Below are 26,877 nucleotides of genomic sequence, written 5' to 3'. Positions count from 1 at the left end.
ATATATATATATATATTTTTTTTTACTATTTTGGAGTAATGAGGCCCTGAACTCATCCATTATGTGGAATTGAATTAGAAGCGAAGAGGCATAGGCCATAGGGGCCAATTCCGACCCGAGTTAAAGGTGCGCAAATGGAACATAATTCCCTTCTGTACTTTTCTCTATGCGTATTATGACCTTGAACTTAAGCATGAGAATTGCCTGCTATTCACCCGCCATTTGTTCTGGGTGGAGATCTAAGAAATTAAGGTGTGGCGGACGTGTGTCTACAGATATGTCGTATTCAGACCTTGACTTAATTCCATTACCTTTACGTGCGAGGAGACCACGAATAAGGTCGTGTGAACATGTGGAAAAAGCATCTACTTTATTTTTTCTGATAGAAATAACAGCATTCTCCATGCACTGTAATTTATAAATTGATAAGAGCTAGGTAAATGAGTAATTCATTTGGAGAGGGGATTGAGAAGGATCCCTAGAGATGAATGTCATATGGAAGCAAACTGAAAATCAAATCAACATGACATGTATTAAGGCCCCCTTTCTACAGTTAAGTAGTCTATAAATAAATAAATATAATATATACATTTGCGTGGATGAAATTTGGAGACGCAAGCTATAGGATTCTGTAGGGCTGAATCTGTTTATGCTCTTTTCTCCGTTATATTTTACATTTTGTATCATGTTAAATATTAGCCACTATTGGGAGCCACCGTCAGTAATACCCACATACATTTATAACTCACTCCAGTGTGCAAAAATTTGGGACATGTAGCCTATTTGAATCATTATGGAACCACACGTAGCAGGTTAAACATGGACCTTAGTGCACGGTTCACGACGACTGGACAGTTCCATGATTAGTGAGGATTAAGGTAGATTTATAGGGCTATTGTTCAACCCTTTATTGTACACTTTTTTTCCACCTTCCAATATTTAATGGTTTGAACTTGATTATGGCAACTTTCAGGATGAATCAAACCACTGTAGGCTCTCCAAACCTGTTTTTTAAATTAATAATACATACTTTCCTTACCCCAAAATTTGCCTAAGTAATCTACAAAATCAGAGCATTTTTTTATCTACCAGTTAGTGTTCAATCGGAGATGAATATGCACATATTTAGTTGGCTTTCTTTAGTTGATCCCTATATTCTGAACCTGTTTTTTTATGTATTCTAGTCTGTCGACAAATTTGAGTTAAAGGTACACCATTTTTAAAGGCTTAAGATAAATTTACTGAAAACCCTGAATTAAAACTCCACGAGAAAATCTGTTGGCCAGTAAGTGGGAGGGTTTTCAGCGGTTTAATTAAATGTATTGAGCGCGCACACCAAGCCTGCAAAGCCCGTTACGCACCTGCATAAGGTAAGTCTGAATACTAACTACTGAGAAGGGCGCAGGAAAGGCGTGCGTAGGAAAGGTGTACATTTCCTAAATCGGAGTTGGGCCCTATGGAGTTTGGCAGGGATACCATGTCTTAGAGCAGAGACACACCAATCAACTTAAACCAGTCAGTGGCAGTCCCATCGCCTGCAGTCCCCATGGTGTATTCCAGGGACCACCTGCTGGGTGGTTGCGAGCGGGGGCTGATTTTTCCTATTGAACATATTATTATTATTTTTACGTTTATTTGAACAGGCGCAATATACAACAAAACATAAGTCTCAGTAGACTTGATAAAAATGCGTTGTACTAGATTTAGCCAACAGCTAATTTCCATCTGCAGTCCCCAGGCAGGTGAACATATAAACAAAAAAAAACATTTACGAGCAGACAACATACAGTTCTGAAATATATTTAAAAGAAAAGAATAGTACAAAAAACAGAGGTCAGGACATACAGATATGTTTCCACACAGAAGTCAAGACATTGCACATAATAATTATCGGACACATTGTTATTGGACCTATGAGTTGTAAAAAACAGTAACAAAAACAAACAGCAACAAAAAAAATTCATGAGTGGCTACAAACCTGCTGTTCTTTTAACCACTGTTTTAACTTTTGGTGTAAAAGCAGTGGTGTAAAGTACTTATGTAAAAATACTTTAAAGTAATACTTAAGTAGTTTTTGGGGGTATCTGTACATTACTTTACTATTTATACTTCACTACGTTCCTAAAGAAAATAATATACTTTTTACTCCATACATTTTACCTGACACCCAAAAGTGTTAGTTACATTTTGAATGCTTAGCAGGACAGGAAATTGTCAAATTCACACACTTATGAAGGGAACATCCCTGGTCATCCCTACTGCCTCTGATCTGGCGGACTCACTAAACACATGCCTAGTTTATAAATTATGTCTGAGTGTTGGAGCCTGCCCCTGGCTAGCCATAAAAATGTTTTTTTTTAAATGGTGTCGCTGGCTTTGCTTAATAGAAGGAATTTGAAATTATTTATACTTTTGATACTTAAGTATATTTAGAACCAAATATTTCTAGACTTTTATTGAAGTAGTATTTTACAGGGGAATTTTACTTTTACTTGAGTAACTTTCTATTAAGATATCTATACTTTTACTCAAGTATGACAATTGGGTACTTTTTCCACCACTGTGTAAAAGCACTGATATTAGCCACACATTTTACATTTTCAGGAAGCTGGCTCCAGTGGTAAAAACGCAGATTGGGCGAAAGCTGTTCCACACACTGGAACTCTACAGTTTCCATTAATTGCTCCCCTAGTGTGTGACCATATAGATAGTAAAGTGGTAGTAGTCACTTCACTTGTTGTGGAGCAAGTCCATGTACACGTTTAAAAAGCAGTTGTACATTTGTAAATGTACAAAAACGTTCAAAACTTAACAAATTGTGTTTCTTGAGAATTAAACAGTGGTGATAAGTATTCGTTTTTTTGATTTAATTCAATACACGCTTGAACAGAGATTGCAATGATTTGTCGTTTTTCTTTCATGCAATAAGACATGTGAGAAAAATATCATAGCATGCGTATAAACCTTAGCAGCATTAGTGTTAAGACAGTTTCTTATCTAAATTTCACAGTATTGACCAACTTGGAAGTCAGTTTAGAGTCTAATACCACACCCATGCACTTATACTGAAGAAAAATATTAAACACAACATGCAACAATTTCACCAATTTTACTGAGTTACAGTTCATATAAGGAAAATCGGTCAATTGAAATACAATCAATAGGCCCTAATCTATGGATTTCACATGACTGGGCAGGGGTGGGCCTGGGAGGGAGGGCATAGGCCTACCCACTTGGGAACCAGGCCCATCCACTGGTGAGCCAGGCCCAGCCAATGAGAATGAGTTTTATCCCTGAAAAAAGGGCATTATTATAGACAGAAATACTTTTTTTTTTTTATCTTGGCTAAGGAGAAATTATCACTAACAGGGATGTAAACAAATTTGGACACAATTTGAGATGAACAAGCTTTTTGTGTGCATGGAACATTTCTGCTCATGAAACATGGGACCAACACTTTACATGCTGCGTTTATATTTTTGTTCAGATACAATTTTATATATATATATATATATATATATATATATATATATATCATTATTTATTTTTTCTGCCTTACGAAATATGTCAGGAAAGGTGACATGCGATGAAGAAATACACTTTGCCTTCATAGCCTATTGTCTAGTTAGGCTATAACACAGAAAATAATGTTTTTTTGATAATTGCACTGTGATTTTTATATGATTTTTTGAAGTTTATGAGGGTTTTATAAACAAAAAGAGTGCAATGGATCAATCTACGAAACTTCAAAGAGGGCCAGCCTACTTTCTGATACAGAATGCAGTGTTGTGTACTGAACCTATCGCCCTTAGTAAAGCGTAATGCGCTATGATAACCTGTGTCCAGTTGCTTCAATACAGTGTTTAACGATAAGCTTAAGAGTAAAGGCCCTTAGATGGACCTTTGTGGAACCCCCATTGTACAGTTGCCAGACAATGACACATTCTGATTGATGCTAACACACTGTATTCTGTCAGATAAATATGAATGCATCAATTTTAAAGCATTGCTAGTTTAGAGAGTAGAATTCTGTGATTTTACAGTATCAACTGCTTTTTGCAAATCTAAAAACATCCCATCACTCCCCCTTTCAATTGAACCTTCTCCAAAAAATAGCTGTTCGCTGACTCAGTAAAACGGTTAGCTCTGAAGCCAAATTGCATGGGGTGTAATGAGAAATAACTAGTATTCAAGTGATCAGTCAATTGCTCAGCGACTACCCTCTTTGCAGTCTTGGCAAAATACTTATAGGTCTATAATTATTGACCATAAAATAATCTCCAGACTTGAATATGGGGGTAAGAACAGCTGACTTCCATTCCTTAGGGAGGATACTTTGGTTTATGGAAAAATGTATCAAATGTATAGTGAACAAAAATATAAATGCAACATGTAAAGTGTTGGTCCCATGTTTCATGAGCTGGCTCCCAACTGTGCCCTCTCAGGCCCACCCATGGTTGCGACCCTGCCCTGTCGTGTGAAATCCATAGATTAGGGCCTAATGATTTTATTCTATTGACTCATTTCCTTATATGAACTCTAACTCAGTAAAATCGTTGACATTGTTGCATGTTGCATTTATATTTTTGTTCAGTATTTTATTGGTGATGTTAAAATAAATGTTGTGTTTTAATTAAAAAACATGATCAAATCCATTATCTCTCGTGGACAGAATGCCTAAATATAAATGGTACCTTAGATCTGTCATGAAAATGAGCCACATTAGTTCCGGTGCTTTGGACAAATCACAATTTCAAATAAAATAAAATCAAACTTTGTCACATGCGCCGAATACAAGTGTAGACCTTAGCGTGAAATGCTTACTTACAAGCCCTTAACCAACAGTGCAGTTCAAGAAGAGTTAAGAAAGATTTACCAAATAAACTAAAGTAAAAAATAATAAAAAGTTACACAATAACGAGGCTATATACAGGGGGTGCTGGTACCGAGTCAGTGTGCGGAGGTACAGGTTAGTTGAGGTAATTTGTACATGGAAGTAGGGGTGAAGAGACTATGCATAGATATTAAAGCGAGTAGCAGCAGTGTAAAAAACAAATGGGGGGGTTTCAATGTAAATAGTCTGGTGGTCATTTGATTAATTGTTAAACAGTCTTATGGCTTGGGGGTAGAAGCTAGAGTTGGCGCTCCGGTACTGCTTGCCGTGCGGTAGCAGAGAAAACAGTCTGTGACTTGGGTGACTGGAGTCTCTGACAATTTTATGGGCTTTCCTCTGACAGCACCTATTTTAGCGCCTTACGGTCAGATGCCGAGCAGTTGCCACACCAGGCAGTGATGCAACCGGTCAGGATGCTCTCGATGGTGCAGCTGTAGAACTTTTTGAGGATCTGGGAACCCATGCCAAATCTTTTCAGTCTCCTGAGGGGGAAAAGGTTTTGTCGTGCCCTCTTCACAGCTGTCTTTTTGTGTTTGGACCATAATAGTTAGTTAGTGATGTGGACAGTAAGGAACTTGAAACTCTCAACCCGCTCCACTAAAGCCCCGTCGATGTTAATGGGGGCCTGTTCGGCCTGCCGTTTCCTGTAGTCCATGGTCAACTCCTTTGTCTTGCTCACATTGAGGGATAAGTTGTTGTCCTGGCACCACACTGCCAGTTCTCAGAACTCCTCCCTATAGGCTGTCTCATCATTGTCGGTGATCAGGCCTACCACTGTTGTGTCGTCAGCAAACTTGATGATGGTGTTGGGGTCGTGTTTGGCCACGCAGTTGTAGGTGAACAGGGACTACAGGAGAGGACTAAGTACACACCCCTGAGGGGCCCCAATGTTGAGGATCAGCGTGGCAGACGTGTTGTTGCCTAACCTTACCACCTGGTGGCGGCCCGTCAGTAAATCCAGGATCCAGTTGCAGAGGGAGGTGTTTAGTCCCAGGGTCCTCAGCTTAGTTTCGAGCTTCATGGGCACTATGGTGTTGAATGCTGAGCTGTAGTCAATTAACAGTATTTTCACATTGGTGTTCCTTTTGTCCAGGTGGGAAAGGGCAGTGTGGAGTGTGATTGAGATTGCATCATATGTGGATCTGTTGGGACGGTATGCGAATTGGAGTGGGTCTAGGGTATTCGGGAGGATGCTGTTGATGTGAGTCATGACCAGCCTTTCAAAGCACTTCATGGCTACCGACATGAGTGCTACGGGGCGGTAATAATTTAGTCAGGTTACCTTCGCTTCCTTGGGCACAGGGACTATGGTGGTCTGCTTGAAACATGTAGGTATTACAAACTCGGTCAGGAAGAGGTTGAAAATGTCAGTGAAGACATTTGCCAGTTGGTCCACGCATGCTTTGAGTACTTGTCCTGGTAATCCGTCTGGCCCCGCGGCTTTGTGAATGTTGACCTGTTTAAAGGTCTTGCTCACATTGGCTACCGAGAGCGTTATCACACAGTCATCCAGAACAGCTGGTGCTCTCGTGCATGTTTCAGTGTTTCTTGCCTCGAAGCGTGCATAAAAGTAATTTAGCTCGTCCTGGGCAGCTCGCGTCTGGGTTTCCCTTTGTAGTCCGTAATAGTTTTCAAGCCCTGCCACATCGGACGAGTGTCAGAGCCAGTGTAGTAGGATTCAATCTTAATCCGATATTGACACTTTGCTTGTTTGATGGTTTGTCTGAGGGCATAGCGGGATTTCTTATAAGGGTCTGGATTAGTGACCCGCTCCTTGAAAGCGGCAGCTCTAGCCTTTAGCTTGATGCGGATGTTTCCTCTAATCCATGGCTTCTGGATGGGATATGTACGGTCACTGTGGGGACAACGTCGTCGATGCACTTATTGATGAAGCCGATGACTGAGGTGGTATACTCCTCAATGCCATTAAATGAATCCCAGAACATATTCCAGTCTGTGCTAGCAAAACAATCCTGTAGCGTAGCATCCACGTAATCTGACCACTTCCGTATTTTTGTGTGTGGTGTAAAGATGGTGTAGAGTTTTTTTTCCTCTGGTTGCACGTGACATCCTGGCAAAAATGTGGTAAAACTGATATAAGGTTGCCTGCATTAATGTCCCTGGCCACTAGGACCGCTGCTTCTGGATGAGCATTTTCTTGTTTGCTTATGGCCTTATAGAGTTGGTTGAGTGCGGTCTTTGTGCCAGCATTGGTCTGTGGTGGTAAATAGACGGCTACGAATAATATAGGTGAGAACTCTTGGTTGATAGTGTGGTCTTCAGCTTATCATAAGGTACTCTACCTCAGGCAAACAATACCTTGAGACTTTATTAATATTAGACATCACGCACCAGCTGTTATTGACAAATAGACACCCCCCCGACCCCTCGTCTTACCAGACGTAGCTTCTCTGTTCTGCTTTGCATGGAAAAACCCGCCAGCTCTATTTTATCCGTGTCGCCTCACAAGTCCTCAACTGGCAGCTTCATTAAATAGTACCCGCAAAACACCAGTCTCAATGCCAACAGTGAAGAGGCGACTCCGGGATGCTGGCCTTCTAGGCAGAGTTGCAAAGAAAAAGCCATATCGGGTACTATTTAACGAAGCTGCCCATTAAGGATTTGTGAGGTGTCTGTTTCTCAAACTAGACACTCTAATGTACTTGTCCTCTTGCTCAGTTGTACACCGGGGCCTCCCACTCCTCTTTCTATTCTGATTAGAGCCAGTTTGTGCTGTTCTGTGAAGGTAGTAGTACACAGCGTTGTACGAGATCATCAGTTTCTTGGCAATTTCTCACATGGAATAGCCTTCATTTCTCAGAACAAGAATAGACTGATGAGTTTCAGAAGAAAGGTCTTTGTTTCCGGCCATTTTGAGCCTGTAAAAATTGAGCCGCAATTGCTGATTCTCCAGATCCTCAACTAGTCTAAAGAAGGCCAGTTTTATTGCTTCTTTAATCAGAACAACAGTTTTCAGCTGTGCTAACATCATTTCAAAAGGGTTTTCTAATGATCAATTATCCTTTTAAAATTATAAACTTGGACTAGCTAACACAACGTGCCATTGGAACACAGGAGTGATGCTTTCTGATAATGGGCCTCTGTACGCTGTGGCAGACCAGGGGGTTGGGTCAAAACGTTTACACAGATCAGACACGGACAGAGTAGGATTAGCTCAGTTTCGAAGGTGTTTATTAAAATAATAGTTCAAAAGAAAAGGTCTCCCCCATGAGACCCTCTCCGGGATACCGTCTTCTGGGCTCCGGGGCTTGCTGAATCCTGTGGGAATCAAAAACTGAACACATTTCTGTTACCTCTGCAACCATCCCCAACTATACAGGAGTCCTTCCTTCCCCCAGTCTCTTCCCTGTGTGCTGCCCTTCTAGCAGCTTTATGAGACTTGTACTGCCGGTGAGCAATCAGCCCTTGATTACTCACCAACTCCCAATCAGCCCCAATTAGTCCTGGCCGGAGAGCCCGTCAAGACCTGGCACGTCCAGAAGATGGAGCCATCGCCTCGTGATGTATACTCCGTCTGTCACCAGGCCTCGACGAGTCTCCCCCTGGTGGCTGACCTGCTGTACGCCACAATGCCTATGTAGATATTCTATAAAGAATCTGCCGTTTCCAGCTACATTTTACATTTACAACATTAACAATGTCTAAACTGTATTTCTGATCAATTTGATGTTATTTTAATGGACAAAAAATATGCTTTTCTTTCAAAAACAAGGACATTTCTAAGTGACCCCAAACCTTTGAACGGTAGTGTATACAGTACACCAATGATATTGAATGACATTTGTGGAAATAAAGTTTTTGTAATACCAATACTTTCCAGAATATATTTATTCTTGATTCAATTTGTTCACACTTAATCACATTCTTTACAAATGTCAAAATTCTACCTCCCCTCTCATGAGCTCTATCTTGTCCCGTGTAGCTCAGTTGGTAGAGCATGGCGTTTGCAACGCCAGGGTTGTGGGTTTGATTCCCACGGGGGACCAGTACGGAAAAAAAAAAATATATATATGAAATGTATGCATTCACTACTGTAAGTCGCTCTGGATAAGAGCGTCTACTAAAATGTTAAATGTAAATGTCATAATAAGACATTTAAAAAGATGGCGCCAGAGGGGATGGCTGCCGTCTTATTGGCTCTTAACCAACCATGCTATTTTTTTGTTGTTGTTGTTGTGTTGTTCGTAACTTGTTTTGTACATAATGCTGCTGCTACAATCTCTTATGACCGAAAAGAGCTTCTGGACATCAGAACGGCGATTACTCACCTCAGATTAGACAAAGAGTTTTACTTCAATGAATCGGACGGGAGGGATATACTACAGACACCCGACCAGGCCCAGATCCCCGTCATTCGCAGGAGAAGGAAACAGAGATTTAGTGGAATAATATCAGGGTGCCTTGTGAGGATCAAACGACTAGTGGCTAATCTGCCTTTGCCTTCCATCCTGCTAGCTAACGTTCAGTCGCTGGAAAATAAATGGGACAAACTGAAAGCATGTATATCCTATCAATGGGACATTAAAAACTGTAATATCTTATGTTTCACCGAGTCGTGGCTGAACGCCGACAGAGAAGGCCGCCTCGCTTCGCGTTCTTAGGAAACTATGCAGTATTTAGTTTTTTTTATGTATTATTTCTTAAACTGTTGCCCCAGGAAATCTTAAGTCTTACTACATACAGCCGGGAGGAATTATTGGATATAAGAGCAACGTCAACTTACCAACATTATGACCAGGAATACAACCTTTCCGAAGCGGATCCTCTGTTTGGTCCACCACCCAGGACAATGGATCGGATCCCAGCAGGCGACCCAAAACAACGGTGCCGAAGAAGCGGTAGACAGAGCAGTCTTCTGGCCAGGCTCCGTAGATGGGCACATCGCCCACCGCTCCTGAGTATACTACTTGCCAATGTCCAGTTTCTTGACAACAAGGTAGACGAAATCCGAGCAAGGGTTGCCTTCCAGAGAGACATCAGAGATTGTAACGTTCTCTGTTTCACGGAAACATGGCTCACTCAGAATACGTTATCAGAGTCGGTACAGCCACCTGGTTTCTTCACGCATCGCGCCAACAGAAACAAACATCTCTCTGGTAAGAAGAAGGGCGGGGGTGTATGGCTTATGATTAACGAGTCGTGGTGTGATCATAACAACATACTTGAACTCAAGTCCTTTTGTTCACCTGACCTAGAAGTCCTTACAATCAAATGCCGACCGCATTATCTACCAAGAGAATTCTGTTCGATTATAATCACAGTCGTGTATATCCCCCCCAAGCAGACACCTCGACGGCCCTGAAAGAACTTCTTTGGACTCTATGTAAACTGGAAACCACATATCCTGAGGCTGCATTTATTGTAGCTGGGGATTTTAGCAAAGCCAATCTGAAAACAAGGCTCCCTACATTTTATCAGCCAATCAAATGCACGACCCAGGCTGGCAGCATTCTGGATCATTGCTACTCGAACTTCCATGGCGCATACAAAGCCCTCCCTCGCCCTCCATTCCTTTGTTGTTGTGAAATTCTTAGATTACTTGTTAGATATTACTGCATGGTTGGAACTAGAAGCACAAGCATTTCGCTACACTCGCATTAACATCTGCTAACCATGTGTATGTGACCAATAAAATTTGATTTGAAGCTGGCGGTTTATACACTCGATCGGCAGGATAGAACAGAAGCCTCTGGTAAGACACAGGGCAGGGGCCTATGCATATATGTAAACAACAGCTGGTGCACGGTATCTAAGGAAGTCTCGAGTATCATGATAAGCTGTAGACCACACTATCTACCTAGAGTTTTCATCTGTATTCTTCGTAGCTGTCTACATACCACCACAGACCGATGCTGGCACTAAAACTGCACTCAATGAGCTGTATACCGCCATAAGCAAACAGGAAAACGCTCATCCGGAGGCGGTGCTCCAAGTGGCTGGAGACTTTAATGCAGGGAAACTTATATCAGTTTTACCTAATTTCTATCAGCATGTTAAATGTGTAACCAGAGGGAGAAAAAAATTCTAGACCACCTTTACTCCACACACAGAGATGCGTACAAAGCTCTCCCTCGCCCTCCATTTGGAAAAACTGACTGTAATTCTATCCTCCTGATTCTTGCTTACAAGCAAAAATGTAAGCAGGAAGCACCAGTGACTCGGTCTATAAAAAAGTGGTCAGATGAAGCAGATACTAAACTACAGGACTGTTTTGCTAGCACAGACTGGAATATGTTCCTGGATTCTTCCGATGGCATTGAGGAGTACACCACATCAGTCACTGGCTTTATCAATAAGTGCATTGAGGACGTCGTCCCCACAGGGTCTGTACGTACATACCCCAACCAGAAGCCATGGATTGCAGGTAACATTCGCACTGAGCTAAAGGGTAGAGCTGCCGCTTTCAAGGAGCGGGACTCTAACTCGGAAGCCTATAAGAAATCTCTCTCTGCCCTCCGACAAACCATCAAACAGGCAAAGCAACAATACAGGACTAAGATCGAATCGTACTACACCGGCTCCGACACAGCCGAGAGCTGCCCAGTGACACGAGCCTACCAGACGAGCAAAATAACTTATATTCTCGCCTCGAGGCAAGAAACACTGAAACATGCATGAGAGCATCAGCTGTTCCGGGCGACTGTGTGATCACGCTCTCCACAGCCGATGTGAGTAAGACCTTTAAACAGGTCACCATTCACAAGGCTGCAGGGCCAGACGGATTACGAGGACGTGTACTCCGAGCATGCGCTGACCAACTGGCAAGTGTCTTCACTGACATTTTCAACCTCTCCCTGACTGAGTCTGTAATACCAACATGTTTCAAGCAAGAACACTAAGGTAACCTAACTAGATGACTACCGACCCGTAGCACTCACGTCTGTAGCCATTATCTACCAAGAGAATTCTCTTTGATTATAATCACAGCCGTGTATATCCCCCCCAAGCAGACACCTCGATGGCCCTGAAAGAACTTCATTGGTGTCACGATCGTCATAATGAGCGGACCAAGGCGCAGCGTGAGTTGAGTTCCACATACTTTATTACACAGTGAAACTACCAAAAACAATAAACATAACACGAACGTGAAAGCCGTAGTGCACAAAACACTAACACAAACAATATCCCACATAAGCAGGTGGGAACAGGGACACCTTAAGTATGATCCCCAATTAGAGACAACGATAATCAGCTGCCTCTAATTGGGAACCATACTCAATCCCAAACATAGAAATGAATCGACGAGAAAACCCCCTAGTCAAGCCCTGACCTACAACACCGTAGAGAACGGTTCTCTATGGTCAGGGCGTGACAGTACCCCACCCCCCCCACCCCAAAGGTGCGGACTCCGGCCGGAAAAACCTGAAACCAAATGGGGAGGGTGGGGGGGTGACTAGTGGCGGTGGCGGCTCCGGGGAAATGGTCCAGGATGTACCGGACTGGGGAGGCGCACTGGAGGCTTGGTGCGTGGAGCCGGCGCAGATGGCACCGGACTGGTGTCACGCTCTTCAGCACACCTGCGCTGCAGCATACTCCTAGCCAACATCTGATATCCAACATCCATACTCCTAGCCACCTCCGATATCCCTCCTCACACTGCTCCATCGACTCCCAGGCGGGTTCTGGCTCTCTCCTTGGCTCGGTCGACCACCCCTCGTGCCCCCCCCCCCAAATAAATCTTGGGGTTTCTGTGGCCGCAGTCCCTGGCGTCGTCGCTGTCCTTTCTGAGTCCTCTGCGACACCCGCCAAGGAAGGGTCCCGCATCCACTCATGATCTCCTCCCAGGTCCAAAAGTCCTTTACCTCCATCACACGCTGCTTGGTCCTTGCTTGGTGGGATATTCTGTCACGATCGTTATAATGAGCGGACCATATCATGTGTATATACTGTACTCTATACCATCTACTGCATCTTGCCTATGCCGCACGGCCATCACTCATCCATATATTTATTTGTACATATTCTTATTCATTCCTTTACACTTGTGTGTATAAGGTAGTTGTTGTGAAATTGTTAGATTACTTGTTAGATATTACTGCATGGTCTGAACTAGAAGCACAAGCATTTCGCAACACTCGCATTAACATCTGCTAACCATGTGTATGCTACCAATAACATTTGATTTGATTTGATTTGGCATTGTGTGGGTGAGCGATTGTGAACATAGTGCCCCATGGTGGTGGTGGGGTTATGATATGGGCAGGCATAAGGTATGGACAAAGAAAAAAATAGCATTTTATCGATGGCAATTTGAATGCAAAGAGATACCGTGACGAGCTCCTGATATCGTGTCATTCATCACCTCATGTTTCAGCATGATAGTGCACGGCCCCATGTTGCAAGGATCTGTACAACAATTCCTAGAAGCTGAAAATGTCGTGCAGCATGAGGTAAATGGTGGTCACAATAGATACTGATTGGTTTTCTGATCCACGCCACTACCTTTTTTTTAAGGTATCTGTATTCCCAGTCATGTGAAATCCGTTGATTAGGGCCAGAGGGAATCATTGAGAAGCATTTGATAGTCTTCCGCATTGGCATTAACAGAGAATTTAAAACCTTTTTGTAATAACATAGTATATGGGATTGATTAAGGAATGTGGCTTAATTAATTTGATTAATATGATATTGTTTCTATTCAGAGAAAAACAAAAACTAAACCCTCATGGTTAGCATTAGGATGGAATGGAAAATATAGTGCTGTACAATGGGAGGAAGGATTAGGCTGTCCTTGTAAATAATAATTTTGTTCTTAACTGAGTTGCCTAGTTAATTAAAGGTTACACTAAGAGCATAACATTTCTGTACCCCAATTTTCTAATTATTGTCTAACCAATACCCAAACGGAGGGGATAGGGGGCAGTATTTGCACGGCCGGATAAAAAACGTACCCGATTTAATCTGGTTACTACTCCTGCCCAGTAACTAGAATATGCATATAATTGTTTGATTTGGATAGAAAACACCCTAAAGTTTCTAAAACTGTTTGAATGGTGTCTGTGAGTATAACAGAACTCATTTGGCAGGCCAAAACCTGAGAAGATTCCAAACAGGAAGCGCTCTCTCTGACTATTTCTTGGCCTTCTTGATCATCTCTAACCAAAACAGGGGATCTCTGGCATAACGTGACATTTTCTAACGCTCCCATAGGCTCTCAGAAGGCGCCAGAACGATGAATGGTGGCTTTGCAGGCCATGGCTGAAAAACAATAGCGCATTTGGATAGTGGTCGATCTGAGGACAATGAGACTGAGGCGCATGCACGAGGCGACACCATGTTTTTATTTTTTCGTCTTTGAACTAAAACAGGGTTTCCCGGTCCGAATATTATCGCTTTTTTACGAGAAAAATCACATAAAAATGGATTTTAAACAGCGTTTGACATGCTTCGAAGTACGGTAATGGAATATTTTGAATTTTTTTGTCACGAAAGGCGTCGGGCGCGTCACCCTTCTTTACCTTTCGGATAGTGTCTTGAACGCACGAACAAAACGCCGCTATTTGGATATAACTATGGATTATTTGGAACCAAACCAACATTTGTTATTGAAGTAGAAGTCCTGGGAGTGCATTCTGACGAAGAACAGCAAAGGTAATCCAATTTTTCTTATAGTAAATCATAGTTTGGTGAGTGACACACTTGGTGGGTGTCAAAACAGCTAGCCTGTGATGCCGGGCTATCTACTCAAGAAAATTGCAAAATGTGCTTTCACCAAAAAGCTATTTTAAAATCGGACATAGCGATTGCATAAAAGAGTTCTGTATCTATAATTCTTAAAATAATTGTTATGTTTTTTGTGAACGTTTATCGTGAGTAATTTAGTAAATTCACCGGAAGTGTTCGGTGGGAATGCTAGTCACATGCTAGTCACATGCTAATGTAAAAAGCTGGTTTTTGATATAAATATGAACTTGATTGAACAAAACATGCATGTATTGTGTAACATAATGTCCTAGGTGTGTCATCTGATGAAGATCATCAAAGGTTAGTGCTGCATTTAGCTGTGGTTTTGGTTTTTGTGACATTATATGCTAGCTTGAAAAATGGGTGTCTGATTATTTCTGGCTTGGTACTCTGCTGACATAATCTAATGTTTTGCGTTCGTTGTAAAGCCTTTTTGAAATCGGACAGTGTGTTTAGATTAACGAGAGTCTTGTCTTTAAAATGGTGTAAAATAGTCATATGTTTGAGAAATTGAAGTAAAAGCATTTCTAAGGTATTTGAAAATCGCGCCACGGGATTCCACTGGCTGTTGAGTAGGTGGGACGCAAGCGTCCCACCTAGCCCATAGAGGTTAATTGTTTTGGTAAACCTACTGGAGAGCTCTTCTTTGTTAACACCCTCTTAAGTCTTAGCCCCTCACATCTCTTTAAGGATTCATATGTGAGGCCATGTACTAAACAACGAAAGATTTAAAGGCTGGTTTATACTACGTCTATTGACAGTTGTTGCATTGATTTGTTGTTGTTTTTGTTATGAAAAAGTATAAACACAAAATCTACAGCCAGCATGACATCAGCAGCCTGGTGGTCCAAAATAGCATAACTAGTGTATTTTAATACCAATAAACCCACCTGTGTAAAAATGAATTTAGTATATGTCAATCCTAGAAAACCAGGCAACTAAAAGCATCTTTCTAAACAACGTTTTGGTTAGTTTCTAGCTTGCTAGCTAATGTTAAGTTAGCTGGCTAGCCAGTTCAAATAATGGCCATATCATATAGCTGACAACATCTTCACTCATGTCTTCATTATTACAGGAAAATACACGTAAGCATTTACAAGTTAATGGCGAGCCAATTACAGAAAATAGTTTACAGTTGTGAGTGTGATGAAATAAAAGCAGGGCATTCTACCGGAGAATTTTAGAACTTGCACAATGTCTCGTTGGCTTAACGTTATATCCTAATTTGACTTTGGTGCAGCTCATGTTCTTCACATTACCGTCTGTGGTAAACACATACTATATTAACTCAAATAAAAGTTTATTTGTCACATGCACAGGATACAGAAGGTGTATTGAAATGGTTACTTGCATAGTGGAGACTTTTGTTTAGCTAGTTAGCTAGCTAAACAATGAACCATAATCCCACCTCATAACTACCCTGCATGAATCTGCAGGTAGCTAACCAACCAACCAGGTTCAGTATTAGCCAGCTAGGTAACATTTAGCTATAACTAGCAATGCAAATGGCTCTGAGATACAAATAATATTACTACACAGATCATACACGTAACGTTAGATAGCTAGCTAACATTACGATTCAACTTTAAAATAAAATTACTTTCTGACAGAATTTATCAACGTATAATATCTGAAAATGTAGAAAGCTGGAGTATCTTACCCGTATACATAGATGGACGCTTCTCCCTCTCAGTCATGGATGCCATGGTTGCCCTTAGTTTGAAGATGTAATCCGGAGACAGGTGTTTTGTACAACAGCCTCCTGTGTGTTCTCGTTTAGAATCCCTCTGCACATTTGCAATCGAACGGCAGAATTTTCTCCATGTCCTTAGCTATCATCCTCTAATTCCACCGTCCTTTCCACTGATTTCAAAACGCGGTCCTTCTGAAAGTGGCGTTAGAAAGGTTTCAAAAAAGCAGCGTTAGAAAGTTTTACCTACACATACTGACCAGCTCATGTTATAGACAGAAGCGTGCTACGTGGCAGACCAATTCAAACTCATCTCTCGGCATGTCCAGCCCACCCATTATCTCAGCCAATCATGGCTAGCGGGAAGGTTCCATCTTTTTCCATGGGTAAACCAACTAGACATTGTAATAAACAAATGTTTTCATATTTACAGATAGCAGTCAATGTTGTTATTAAGGCACATGAATGTTCACATGTTCCAGAAGGCATTTCTGCCCAAAAACGTATTTAGATTTCTTTTGCCAAATTCCATCATGCTGAGTTGAATATGTGCCCATTGTACTGCCACTGTGTGGTTGATCTAATGTGCTTGGATATGTTGAGTCTTGACAGTATTATGAATATGTGTAGCAAGTTTTGTTACAATATGAATAACCGTGTTTAATTTATATGCATTTATGTGCCAGGTCACGCCCACGTGAATGTTCATTGGTTTATAGCGGCCATGTTTAGGTATTAGCAATATTTTCCAAGACTAGCTCAAACAATATGGCCGCTTTAAGGCAATGAGCTTGCGTGAATGTTTTTTCACGCAAACTTGTCCAACAAAGCCACAATGCGACCAAACTGAACCATACTCTACAGGTCAGCCTGACTCACAACGATAAGTTCCCAGGTACACATTCCTCAATTTCATTTCAACCATTATTGTCTATGATGTACTAAGTGCCTTATTGAAGATCATTGTAAAAATTATCCGCTGAGCTGACTCACTTGATCCCATTTTGCTGCAGCATTCTGCCCCACTTAGTGCAGAATCATGAACCTATATTTCTTACCTGACAATTGTTTCTGGGGTTATTCCTAAGTCCTCCCCCTACAAAAAGGCAGAGATCAATCTAACAATTTACAAGATATCTTACCTTGCCAAAGTTTTAGAGTCCCTGTTCAACTTCAGGCTTAGAACTTTTTAAACTTCTCATTCTATTCTTAATGAGAACCCATCTGGCTTTAGACCTGGACTGTTTCAGCAGTTACACTTGTCTTAGATGATGTGTTATATTGTTTAGACCATACAAATCATTGTGCGGCCTTATTTATTGATCTGTCGAAGGCATTTGATATGGTTGACCATTTCTTACTTGTTCATAGATTGTCTGAAGTGGGCCTAGATAAGGCATCTTAAGTGGTTCAAGAACTATCTAATGGACAAGACACAACGTGTGTTTACTGACGGTATCAAATCTAGTTTAGATTTTGGGCCCTGTTCTCTTCACTATTTATATAAATAATATTGCCCCACTAACTACAGAATCGTGAACCTATATTCTTTACTTGATAATTGTTTCTGGGGAGATCCCTAAGATCTGGAATACGGCAAGTCCTCCCCCTACGGAGATCCTTCTGACAGTTTACAAGCTATCGTGCATGTAACATTCACCTCTACGCAGATGATACAGTTATTTACTCCTGTGCCACGACTCGGTGAAACATAAGATATTACAGTTTTTAATGTCCCATTGGTAGTTTAATCTTGCTGTGGGGTTTTACTCGCTCGCCTACGAATTCTCAGAATGCAGCCCGACCTCCCCCCCCTTTTTCTCCATCTTCTCGTCACACAAATGACTGGGATTTGGGCCTGATCCCGGGAAAGTATATCCTTCTCGTCAGACTCGTTAAAGGAAAACGCTTCTTCCAGTTCGTGGTGAGTTATTGTTGTTCTGATTTCGAGAAGCTATTTTCAGTCATAAGAGACGGTAGCAGCAACATTATGTACAAAATAAGTTTTAAAAAAAGCTACAAACACAAAAAAAACTACTAAATAACACAAATGGTTAGGAGCAAGTAAAACGTCAGCCATCCTCTCGTGCGCCATTCTACTAATAAGGACACGCACAGTTGCGTCCCAGATGTGTCTGTCTTCACTTGTAGCGTGTGAGAAAGACCCGATCACGTGATGGAGCGCTCAGCACTCAGGGAGAAGGGCACAACGGCCAAGACCCTATCACGTGATGGAGCGCGCAGCACTCAGGGAGTGAAGGGCACAAGGGCCACTGGCTGCAAAAGGCATGGATTGTTTTGGGGTGCATTACGGCCACACAAAGTGGATGCCGCTGTGAAATTGTAGGCATTATCAAGTGCTTGTCAAATTGTGAATGAGTGACTGATGTTGTGTGCTAAGCCTGCACAAAAAACTAAGCAGAGCTCATGCCTTTCAAGCAACCTTTTTCAAATCATCATTGGAGTTGCATCATGCAGCCTTACAATGTATTAAAAATCAAAACATATAGCCCAACGTTTGTTGAACTAAAGTTACATTAATAACAATAATGAAGCATATAGGAATACCTATTTCTTTGTTAACCGCTCAACACAGAATAGCCGCATGTGCACACTCCCTCAAATCGTTTGGAGAAAATATCCTTTCTATATTATTCAACTTTGTTCAGTTGTATTCTTCATGCTATAAAATAATGCCACGGAATTCGAAGCAAATCTTGTCTGCTAAATGAACTAGTGTAGCCTATAGCCATTTGGTATAGCCAGATCAGGACCTAACATAAGGACAACTCAGAGTATTCTATTATTCTGAAATAGACTATTTTCTTCATATCATGCTTCTTTAGACCTGTCTAAAATAAGAAATAGATTTATTGTGAAGGTGTAAGCTGTATTACATCGATTTATTATATTTTTTAAAATGTTGATGTTTCAAAGGCATTGTAGGCAATGCGTGGAAGCCAGGAGATGCTACATGTGTTTATGTTAATTAACAGTAAGTTACCGTGAGGCCGACAGTTATTTTCTTGACAATCACTGCCTGATGAGATTTCGTGACCACCACAGCCCTAGTTCGGGCCATGATAGAAGAGATGTGAAAACCGAGGAACTTAAAGCTCTCAACCCACTCCACTACAGCCTTTTCAATGTGAATGGGGGCTTGCTCGGCCCGCCGTTTCCTGTAGTCCACGATCAGCTTCTTTGTCTTACTGACATTGAGGAAGAGGTTTTTGTCCTGGCACCACACTGCCAGGTCTCTAAAGTCCTCCCTATAGGCTGTCTCATCGTCGTCGGTTATCAGGCCTACCACCGTCATGTCCTCTGCAAACTAAATGATGATGTTGGAGTCGGGCGCAGCCACGCAGTCATGGGTGAACAGGGAGTACAGGAGGGGACTAAGCATGCACCCCTGGGGGGTCCTCGTGTTGAGGGTCAGCGTGGCAGATGTGTTGTTGCCTACCCTCACCACCTGGGGGCGGCCCGTCAGAAAGTCCAGGATCCAGTTGCAGAGGGAGGTGTTCAGTCCCAGGGACCTTAGTGATTAACTTCAAGTGAACTATGGTGTTGAACTCTGAGCTTTAGTCCATGAGCAGCATTCTCACATAGGTGTTCCTTTTGTCCAAGTGGGAACGGGCAGTGTGGAGTGCAATAGAGATTGCATCATCTGTGGATCTGTTAGGGCGCTATACAAGTTGGAGTGGGTCCAAGATGTCTGGGTTGATAGTGTTGATGTGAGCCATGACTACCCTTTCAAAGCATTTCATGGCTACAGATGTGATTGCTACCAGGTGATAGTCATTTAGACAGGTTACCTTGGCATTCTTGGGCACAGGGATTATGGTGGTCTGCTTGAAACATGTAGGTATTACAGACTGGGTCAGAGAGAGATTGAAAATATCAGTGAAGACACTTGCCAGCTGGTCAGCGCATGCTCTGAGTATGCATCCTGGTAATCCGCCTTATGAATGTTAACCTGTTTTAAAGGTCTTACTCATATCGGCTACAGAGAGTGTGATCACACAGTGGTCCGGAACAACTGGTGCGCACGGTTCAGTATTGCCTTCCTCGAAGTGAGCATAGAAGGCATTTAGCTCGTCTGGTAGGCTCATGTCACTGTGCAGGTCGGGTTTCGCTCTGTAATCCGGGACAGTTTTCAAGCCCTGCCACATCTGACAAGAGTTCATCGGAGGGCATCGTGGGATTTCTTATAAGCGTTTGGGTTAGTGCCCGCTCCTTGAAAGCGGCAGGTCTAGCCTTTAGCTCAGTGCGAATGTTGCCTGTAATCCATGGCTTCTGGTTGGGATATGTACGTATGGTCACTATGGGGACGACGTCGTTGATGCACTTATTAATGAAGCCGGGGACTGATGTGGTAAACTCCTCAATGCCATCGGAGGAATCCTGATTCATATTCCAGTCTGTGCTAACAAAACAGTCATGTAGCTTAACATCCACTTCATCGGACCACTTCCAAATTGAGCGTTTCACTGGTACTTCCTGTTTGAGTTTTTGCCTGTAAGCAGGAATCAGGGGGATAGAGTTAAGGTAAAATGTTCCAAATGGAGGGAGAGGGAGAGCTTTGTTTGTCTCTGTGTGTGGGGTAAAGGTGATCTTGAGTTTTATTTCTTCCTCTAGTTGAACAGGTAAAAATTTGGTAGAACAGATTTCAGTTTTCCTGCATTAAAATCACCGGAGCGCTGAATGAGCATTTTCTTGTTTGCTTATGGCCCTATATAAACTCAGCAAGAAAATAAACTTCCCTTTTTCAGGGCCCTGTCTTTCAACACTGTTTCCCATGCTTGTTCAATGGCCCATAAACAATCAATGAACATGCACCTGTGGAACGGTCGTTAAGACACTAACAGCTTACAGACGGTAGGCAATTAAGTTCGCTAGCGTCCCACCCGCGGGACACACTATTCAACAGCCAGTGAAATAGCAGGGCGGCAAATTCAAAACAACAAATCTCATAATTCAAATTTCTCAAACATACAACTATTATATCCCATTTTAAAGATACACTTCTCGTTAATCCAACCACATTGTCCGATTTCAAAAAAGCTTTACGGCAAAAGCATAACATTAGATTATGTTAGGACAGCACCTAAACAAGAAAAAACAGTCATTTTCCAAGCAAGGAGAGGCGTCACAAAAACCAGAAATACAGCTAAAATTAATCACTAACCTTTGATGATCTTCATCAGATGACACTCCCAGGACTCAATGTTACACAATACATGTATGTTTGTTCGATAAAGTTCATATTTATATCCAAATACCCCATTTTACATTGGCGCGTGATGTTCAAAAAATGTATTGCCTCCAAAACTCCCGGTGGATGAGCACATCAATTTACAAAAATACTCATCATAAACGTTGCTAAAATTTACAACAGTTATTGAAAGAATTATAGAAACACTTCTCCTTAATGCAACCGCTGTGTCAGATTTCAAAATAGCTTTACGGCGAAAGCACATTGTTCAATATTCTGAGTACAGAGCTCAGCCATCAAAGCAAGCTATACAGTTACCCGCCAAGTTCTGGAGTCAACAAAACTCAGAAATAGTATTATAAATCTTCACTTACCTTTGCTGACCTTCGTCAGAATGCACTCCCAGGACTCCCACTTCCACAAGAAATGTTTGTTTTGTTCGATAAACTCCATATTTATGTCCAAATACCTCCGTTTTGTTCGCGCGTTCAGATCACTAATCCAAAGGCATAATGCGCGAGCGCAAAACCCGAGATGAAAAGTCAAATAGTTCCATTACCGTTCGTAGAAACATGTCAAACGATGTTTACAATCAATCCTTAGGGTCTTTTTAACATAAATCTTCAATAATGTTCCAAATGGACAATAGCGTATTCATTACAGAAAAAAAGAAGGAACGGCGCGCCTGGGTGCCCGCACAGTAAACAACTCGTTGGTATCAGGATTGAGACAGCTCTTATTCTCTCCCCAGTATCAGTAGAAGCATGAAACAAGGTTCTAAAGACTGTTGGCATCTAGTGGAAGCCTTAGGAAGTGCAAAATGACCCCACAGACACTGTAGTTTGGAAAGGTAATCAGTTGAAAAACTACAAACCACTTCCTTGTTGGATTTTTTCTCAGGTTTTTGCCTGCCATATGAGTTCTGTTATACTCAGACATCATTCAAACAGTTGTAGAAACTTCAGATTGTTTTCTATCCAAATCTACTAATAATATGCATATCCTACCTTCTGGGCCCGAGTAGCAGGCAATTTAATTTGGGCACATTATTCATCTGAATTTCCAAGTTAAGGTCACAGATATGAAAAGTTAGGACACTAAAGAGGACTTTCTACTGACTCTGAAAAATACCAAAAAGATGCCCAGGGTCCCTGTTCATCTGCGTGAACGTGCCTTGGGCATGCTGCAAGGAGGCATGACGACTGCAGATGTGGCCAGGGCAATAAATTACAATGTCCGTACTGTGAGACGCCTAAGACAGCGCTACAGGGAGACAGGATGGATAGCTGATCATCCTCGCAGTGGCAGACCACGTGTAACAACACCTGCACAGGATCGGTACGTCCGAACATCACACCTGCGGGACAGGTACAGGATGGCAACAACAACTGCCCGAGTAACACCAGGAACGCACAATCCCTCCATCGGGAATCAGACTGTCTGCAATAGGCTGAGAGAGGCTGGAATGAGGGCTTGTAGGCTTGTTGTAAGGCAGGTCCTCACCAGACATCACCGGCAACAATGTCGCATATGGGCACAAACCCACCGTCGCTGGACCAGACAGGACTGGCAAAAGGTGCTCTTCACTGATGAGTTTTGTCTCACCAGGGGTGATGGTCAGATTCGTATTTTTCGTCAAAGGAATGAGTGTTACACCGAGGCCTGTACTATGGAGCGGGATCGATTTGGAGGTGGAGTGTCCGTCATGGTCTGGGGCGGTGTGTCACAGCATCATCGGACTGAGCTTGTTGTCATTGCAGGCAATCTCAACGCTGTGCGTTACAGGGAAGACATCCTCCTCCCTCATGTGGTACCCTTCCTGCAGGCTCATCCTGACCCTCCAGCATGACAATGCCACCAGCCATACTGCTTGTTCTGTGCGTGATTTCCTGCAAGAAGGGAATGTCAGTGTTCTGCAATTGCCAGCGAAGAGCCCGGATCTCAATCCCATTGAGCACGTCTGGGACCTGTTGGATCAGAGGGTGAGGGCTAGGGCCATTCCCCTCAGAAATGTCCGGGAACTTGCAGGTGCCTTGGTGGGAGAGTGGGGGTAACATCTCACAGCAAGAACTGGCAAATTTGGCGCAGTCCATGAGGAGGAGATGCACTGCAGTACTTAATGCAGCTGGTGTTCACACCAGATACTGACTGTTACTTTTGATTTGACCCCCCCCCCACCCCCTTTGTTCAGGGACACATTATTCCATTTCTGTTAGTTACATGTCTGTGGAACTTGCTCAGTTTATGTCTCTGTTGTTGAATCTTGTTATGTTCATTCAAATATTTACACATGTTAAGTTTGATGAAAATAAACGCAGTTGACAGTGAGAGGTCGTTTCTTTTTTGCTGAGTTTAGTTTGTTGAGTGCAGTCTTAGTGCCAGCATCAGTTTGTGGTGGTAAGTAGACAGCTACGAAAAATATAGATGAAAACTCTTGGTAAATAGTATGGTCTACAACTTATCAGGAGATATTCTAACTCAGGCGAGCAGAACCTCGAGACTTCCTTAATGTTAGAGATTGCGCACCAGCTGTTGTTCACAAAGAGACTCACACTCCCGCCCTTTAGTTGATGAGACGCTGCCATTCTGTCCTGTCGATGCATTGAAAAACAGCTAGATTTATATTAACCATGTCCTTGTACAGCCACTACTCCGTGAAGCATAGGATATCACGGTCCCATTTTTAAGATAGTCTCAAACAGAGCCCATCTAGTTTGTTCTCCAGTGATTGTACATTCGCCAATAGAACAGAGGGTAGAGGCATTTTATTTACTCGCCGCCGTAGTTTCATCAGGGTGCACCCAAGTCGGCCTCTATATATTGCTTTTCCTCTTCCGGGTGTCTTGGATTAGGGCCTGGTCTCAGGTGAGCAGTATGTTCTGCGCAGCCGAGTTATTGAAGTAGAATTCTTCCTCCAAATCAAGGTTAGTGATCACTGTTCTGATGTCCAAAATATATTTTCGGTCATAGGAAATGATGGCGGAAACATTTTTGTACATACAGTTAAAATCAGCGCAAAAAAACCCACAAAATAGTATAACTGGTCAGTAGGCCGTAAAACGGTTACTCCGAGTGCCATTCTTCCTTCACTGTGTGTGTGTGTGTGTGTGTGTGTGTGTGTGTGTGTGTGTGTGTGTGTGCATGGCCACTCTGATCATACACCTGCCCTGCTCTCTTGCAGATGTGGACATCCTCCAGAGGCTGGGGCTCAAGGGAGAGAAGCCATCACGCTCCATCCGTCCGGGGATCATTCCGTTCCGATCGGGTGTCATCCTCACCCAGCAGGCATGTGTGGAGGCCCCTGCCCGCTCAGTCATACCACCGTCCTACTGGCCCAACCTGCAGCTGCTTCTGAGTGTGCGTTCCCACCGTGTCAACAACGCCTTCCTCTTCACCGTGCTCACCGGCCGCCGCCGGCTCCTGCTGGGCCTGCAGCTGGCCCCGGGGCAGCTTGTCCTCCACACAGGGCCCAAGAGCGCCGTCCCACTCCACTACGACCTCCACGATGGTCAGTGGCACCACCTGGCTCTGGACATCCGTGACCAGAGGGTGACTCTGTACTCTGCCTGTGGGAAGCAGAGCGTTCACGCAGACTTGACTTCGGTAGACAGAGAAGGCCTGGACCCTGAGAGCTCCTTCCTGCTCGGGAAGATGGGCCAGGGTTCGGTGCAGTTCGAGGGTGCCATTTGCCAGTTTGACCTGATCCCCTCCTCCCAGGCAGCTCACAACTACTGCAGGTACATTAAGAAACAGTGCAGGGAGGGTGACACCTACAGGCCAAACATAGCACCCCTCCTTCCCCTCTTAACCCGAGACCCCAACATCACGGCCAGCCTGGCTACGCCAGCTCCCTCCAAGCTGAGCAGAAAGCCCATGGTCATGAACCTAGCAAGGAGCGCCACTGCGGCTGCCTCTGCTGTTAGGTATGTGGTGCCGGCCATCCTGCCAAAGCCCACCCCTAGGACCACTCCATCTCCCCTGCCTGGTACTGTGATGCTACTCACGACACGGCCTGGGCTAGCCTTCCCGACCAAGGCTCAGAGTGAGACCATTACAGCACCACTCAGGAATGGAGTCGCCCCTCCATCCTCCCCCAAAACCTACACCATCACTCAGAAATCCCCCAAGCCCACCCATATGAAGCCCGCCAATGTCAAGCCCACCCCTGTTAAGCCTGCCAATTTCAAGCCCATCCTAACCAAGCCCATCCTAGCCAAGCCCACCTCTCGTAGCGGCAGTAGCCCCAAGAAGACCACCTTGGGGCTGGAGGCAAAGCACAAATCCTCTGTCACTGCTGCGGCCAAGCCTACCAAGAAGAAGCCAGACTCTGCCCTTCTAGCCCAGGGGGCAGTCAGCCCCGGGCCAAAGAAACTACCACAGAAACCACAGCCTACAGCAGCCAAAAAGACAATAGCCCAGCCTAAAGTCACAGCCACTCACCAATTCAAAGCCACCAATGCATCTGCCAATCCAAAGCTATCCAAAGCCACCAGTGCACCTGTCACCCAACGGCCCACCAAACCCACCTATGCACCCTTCAACCTCCCCGCCACGGGCTGGTGGCAGACGTACGATGTGGAGCCGACCCATTTTTCTCTACTATTGCCAGGACCCCAAGGGCTAAAGGGTGAACCAGGCCTTGCGGTAAGAGCCTCTTAATACTCTTTCCTACCCACTGGGGATGCATAAGAGATTGTATTTAGCGCACAAAGGCAGTGTACATATGTGCTTTCATGTGTGCGTGAGTGAGTATGTGCGAGGTGGAAGTGTGTAAGGTTCAGTTATTAAACTCACTGGAGTGGTGAAAGTAGAGCATATGTGAGCCCTCTCTTCCTACCCCCTTCCCCTCTTACTCTCCCAGACTCTATTCCAGTCTGATTACAGACCTCTATCCCTCCAACCCACCTCACTGTGAACAATCGAGGCTCAGTGACGTTCCGCTGAGGGAATATAGGGGAAACACAGCCTCATCAAAGCTCTGCCAGCCCAGGTAGAGAAAGTTCCCCCCCTTTTCAGTGGAGAGGGGGAGGAGGACAGGAGGGCTGGGTCTGTGATCAGAGAACCCTTCAGTGTATATATGACCAGATGTCTACAGTGGGGGTGGGGGGAGAAAGGAGGATGACTGAAGACAAAAGAGAGAAAGAGACAGATGGTGATGGAGAGAGAACATTGTGGACGTGGTTCACAAAGTTTCTTTGTTCAAATGTCTCATTTTTCTCAGTTTGTTTGTCTTTACTGTCCTCTTCTGCTTTTCAAAACACAACAACATCAAATGTATATCTATTGGTACATACAGAGCACAACGCATGTCAGTGTCCTTGTTTGTAGTGAAAGGCTGCTAGGGTTTAGCTTTGGGGTAGTGGTGCAAGCTAGCTG

At 43.4% G+C, this 26,877-nt stretch overlaps 1 protein-coding gene across 1 annotated transcript in view; it reads left to right on the top strand.

Moving 5' to 3' along the window:
- col27a1a (collagen, type XXVII, alpha 1a) overlaps positions 1-26,877 on the top strand; it is a 366,487-nt gene that overhangs the window by 4,992 nt on the left and 334,618 nt on the right. The window contains exon 3 of the mRNA XM_045688056.1: positions 24,683-26,145. Coding sequence (XP_045544012.1) covers positions 24,683-26,145 — 1,463 coding nt within the window. The remainder of the gene's footprint in view (positions 1-24,682; positions 26,146-26,877) is intronic.

The sequence above is a fragment of the Salmo salar genome, chromosome ssa01 (genome assembly GCF_905237065.1).
Source record: "Salmo salar chromosome ssa01, Ssal_v3.1, whole genome shotgun sequence".
Lineage (NCBI taxonomy): Eukaryota > Metazoa > Chordata > Actinopteri > Salmoniformes > Salmonidae > Salmo > Salmo salar.
This window is presented reverse-complemented; position numbering and strand designations above follow the sequence as displayed.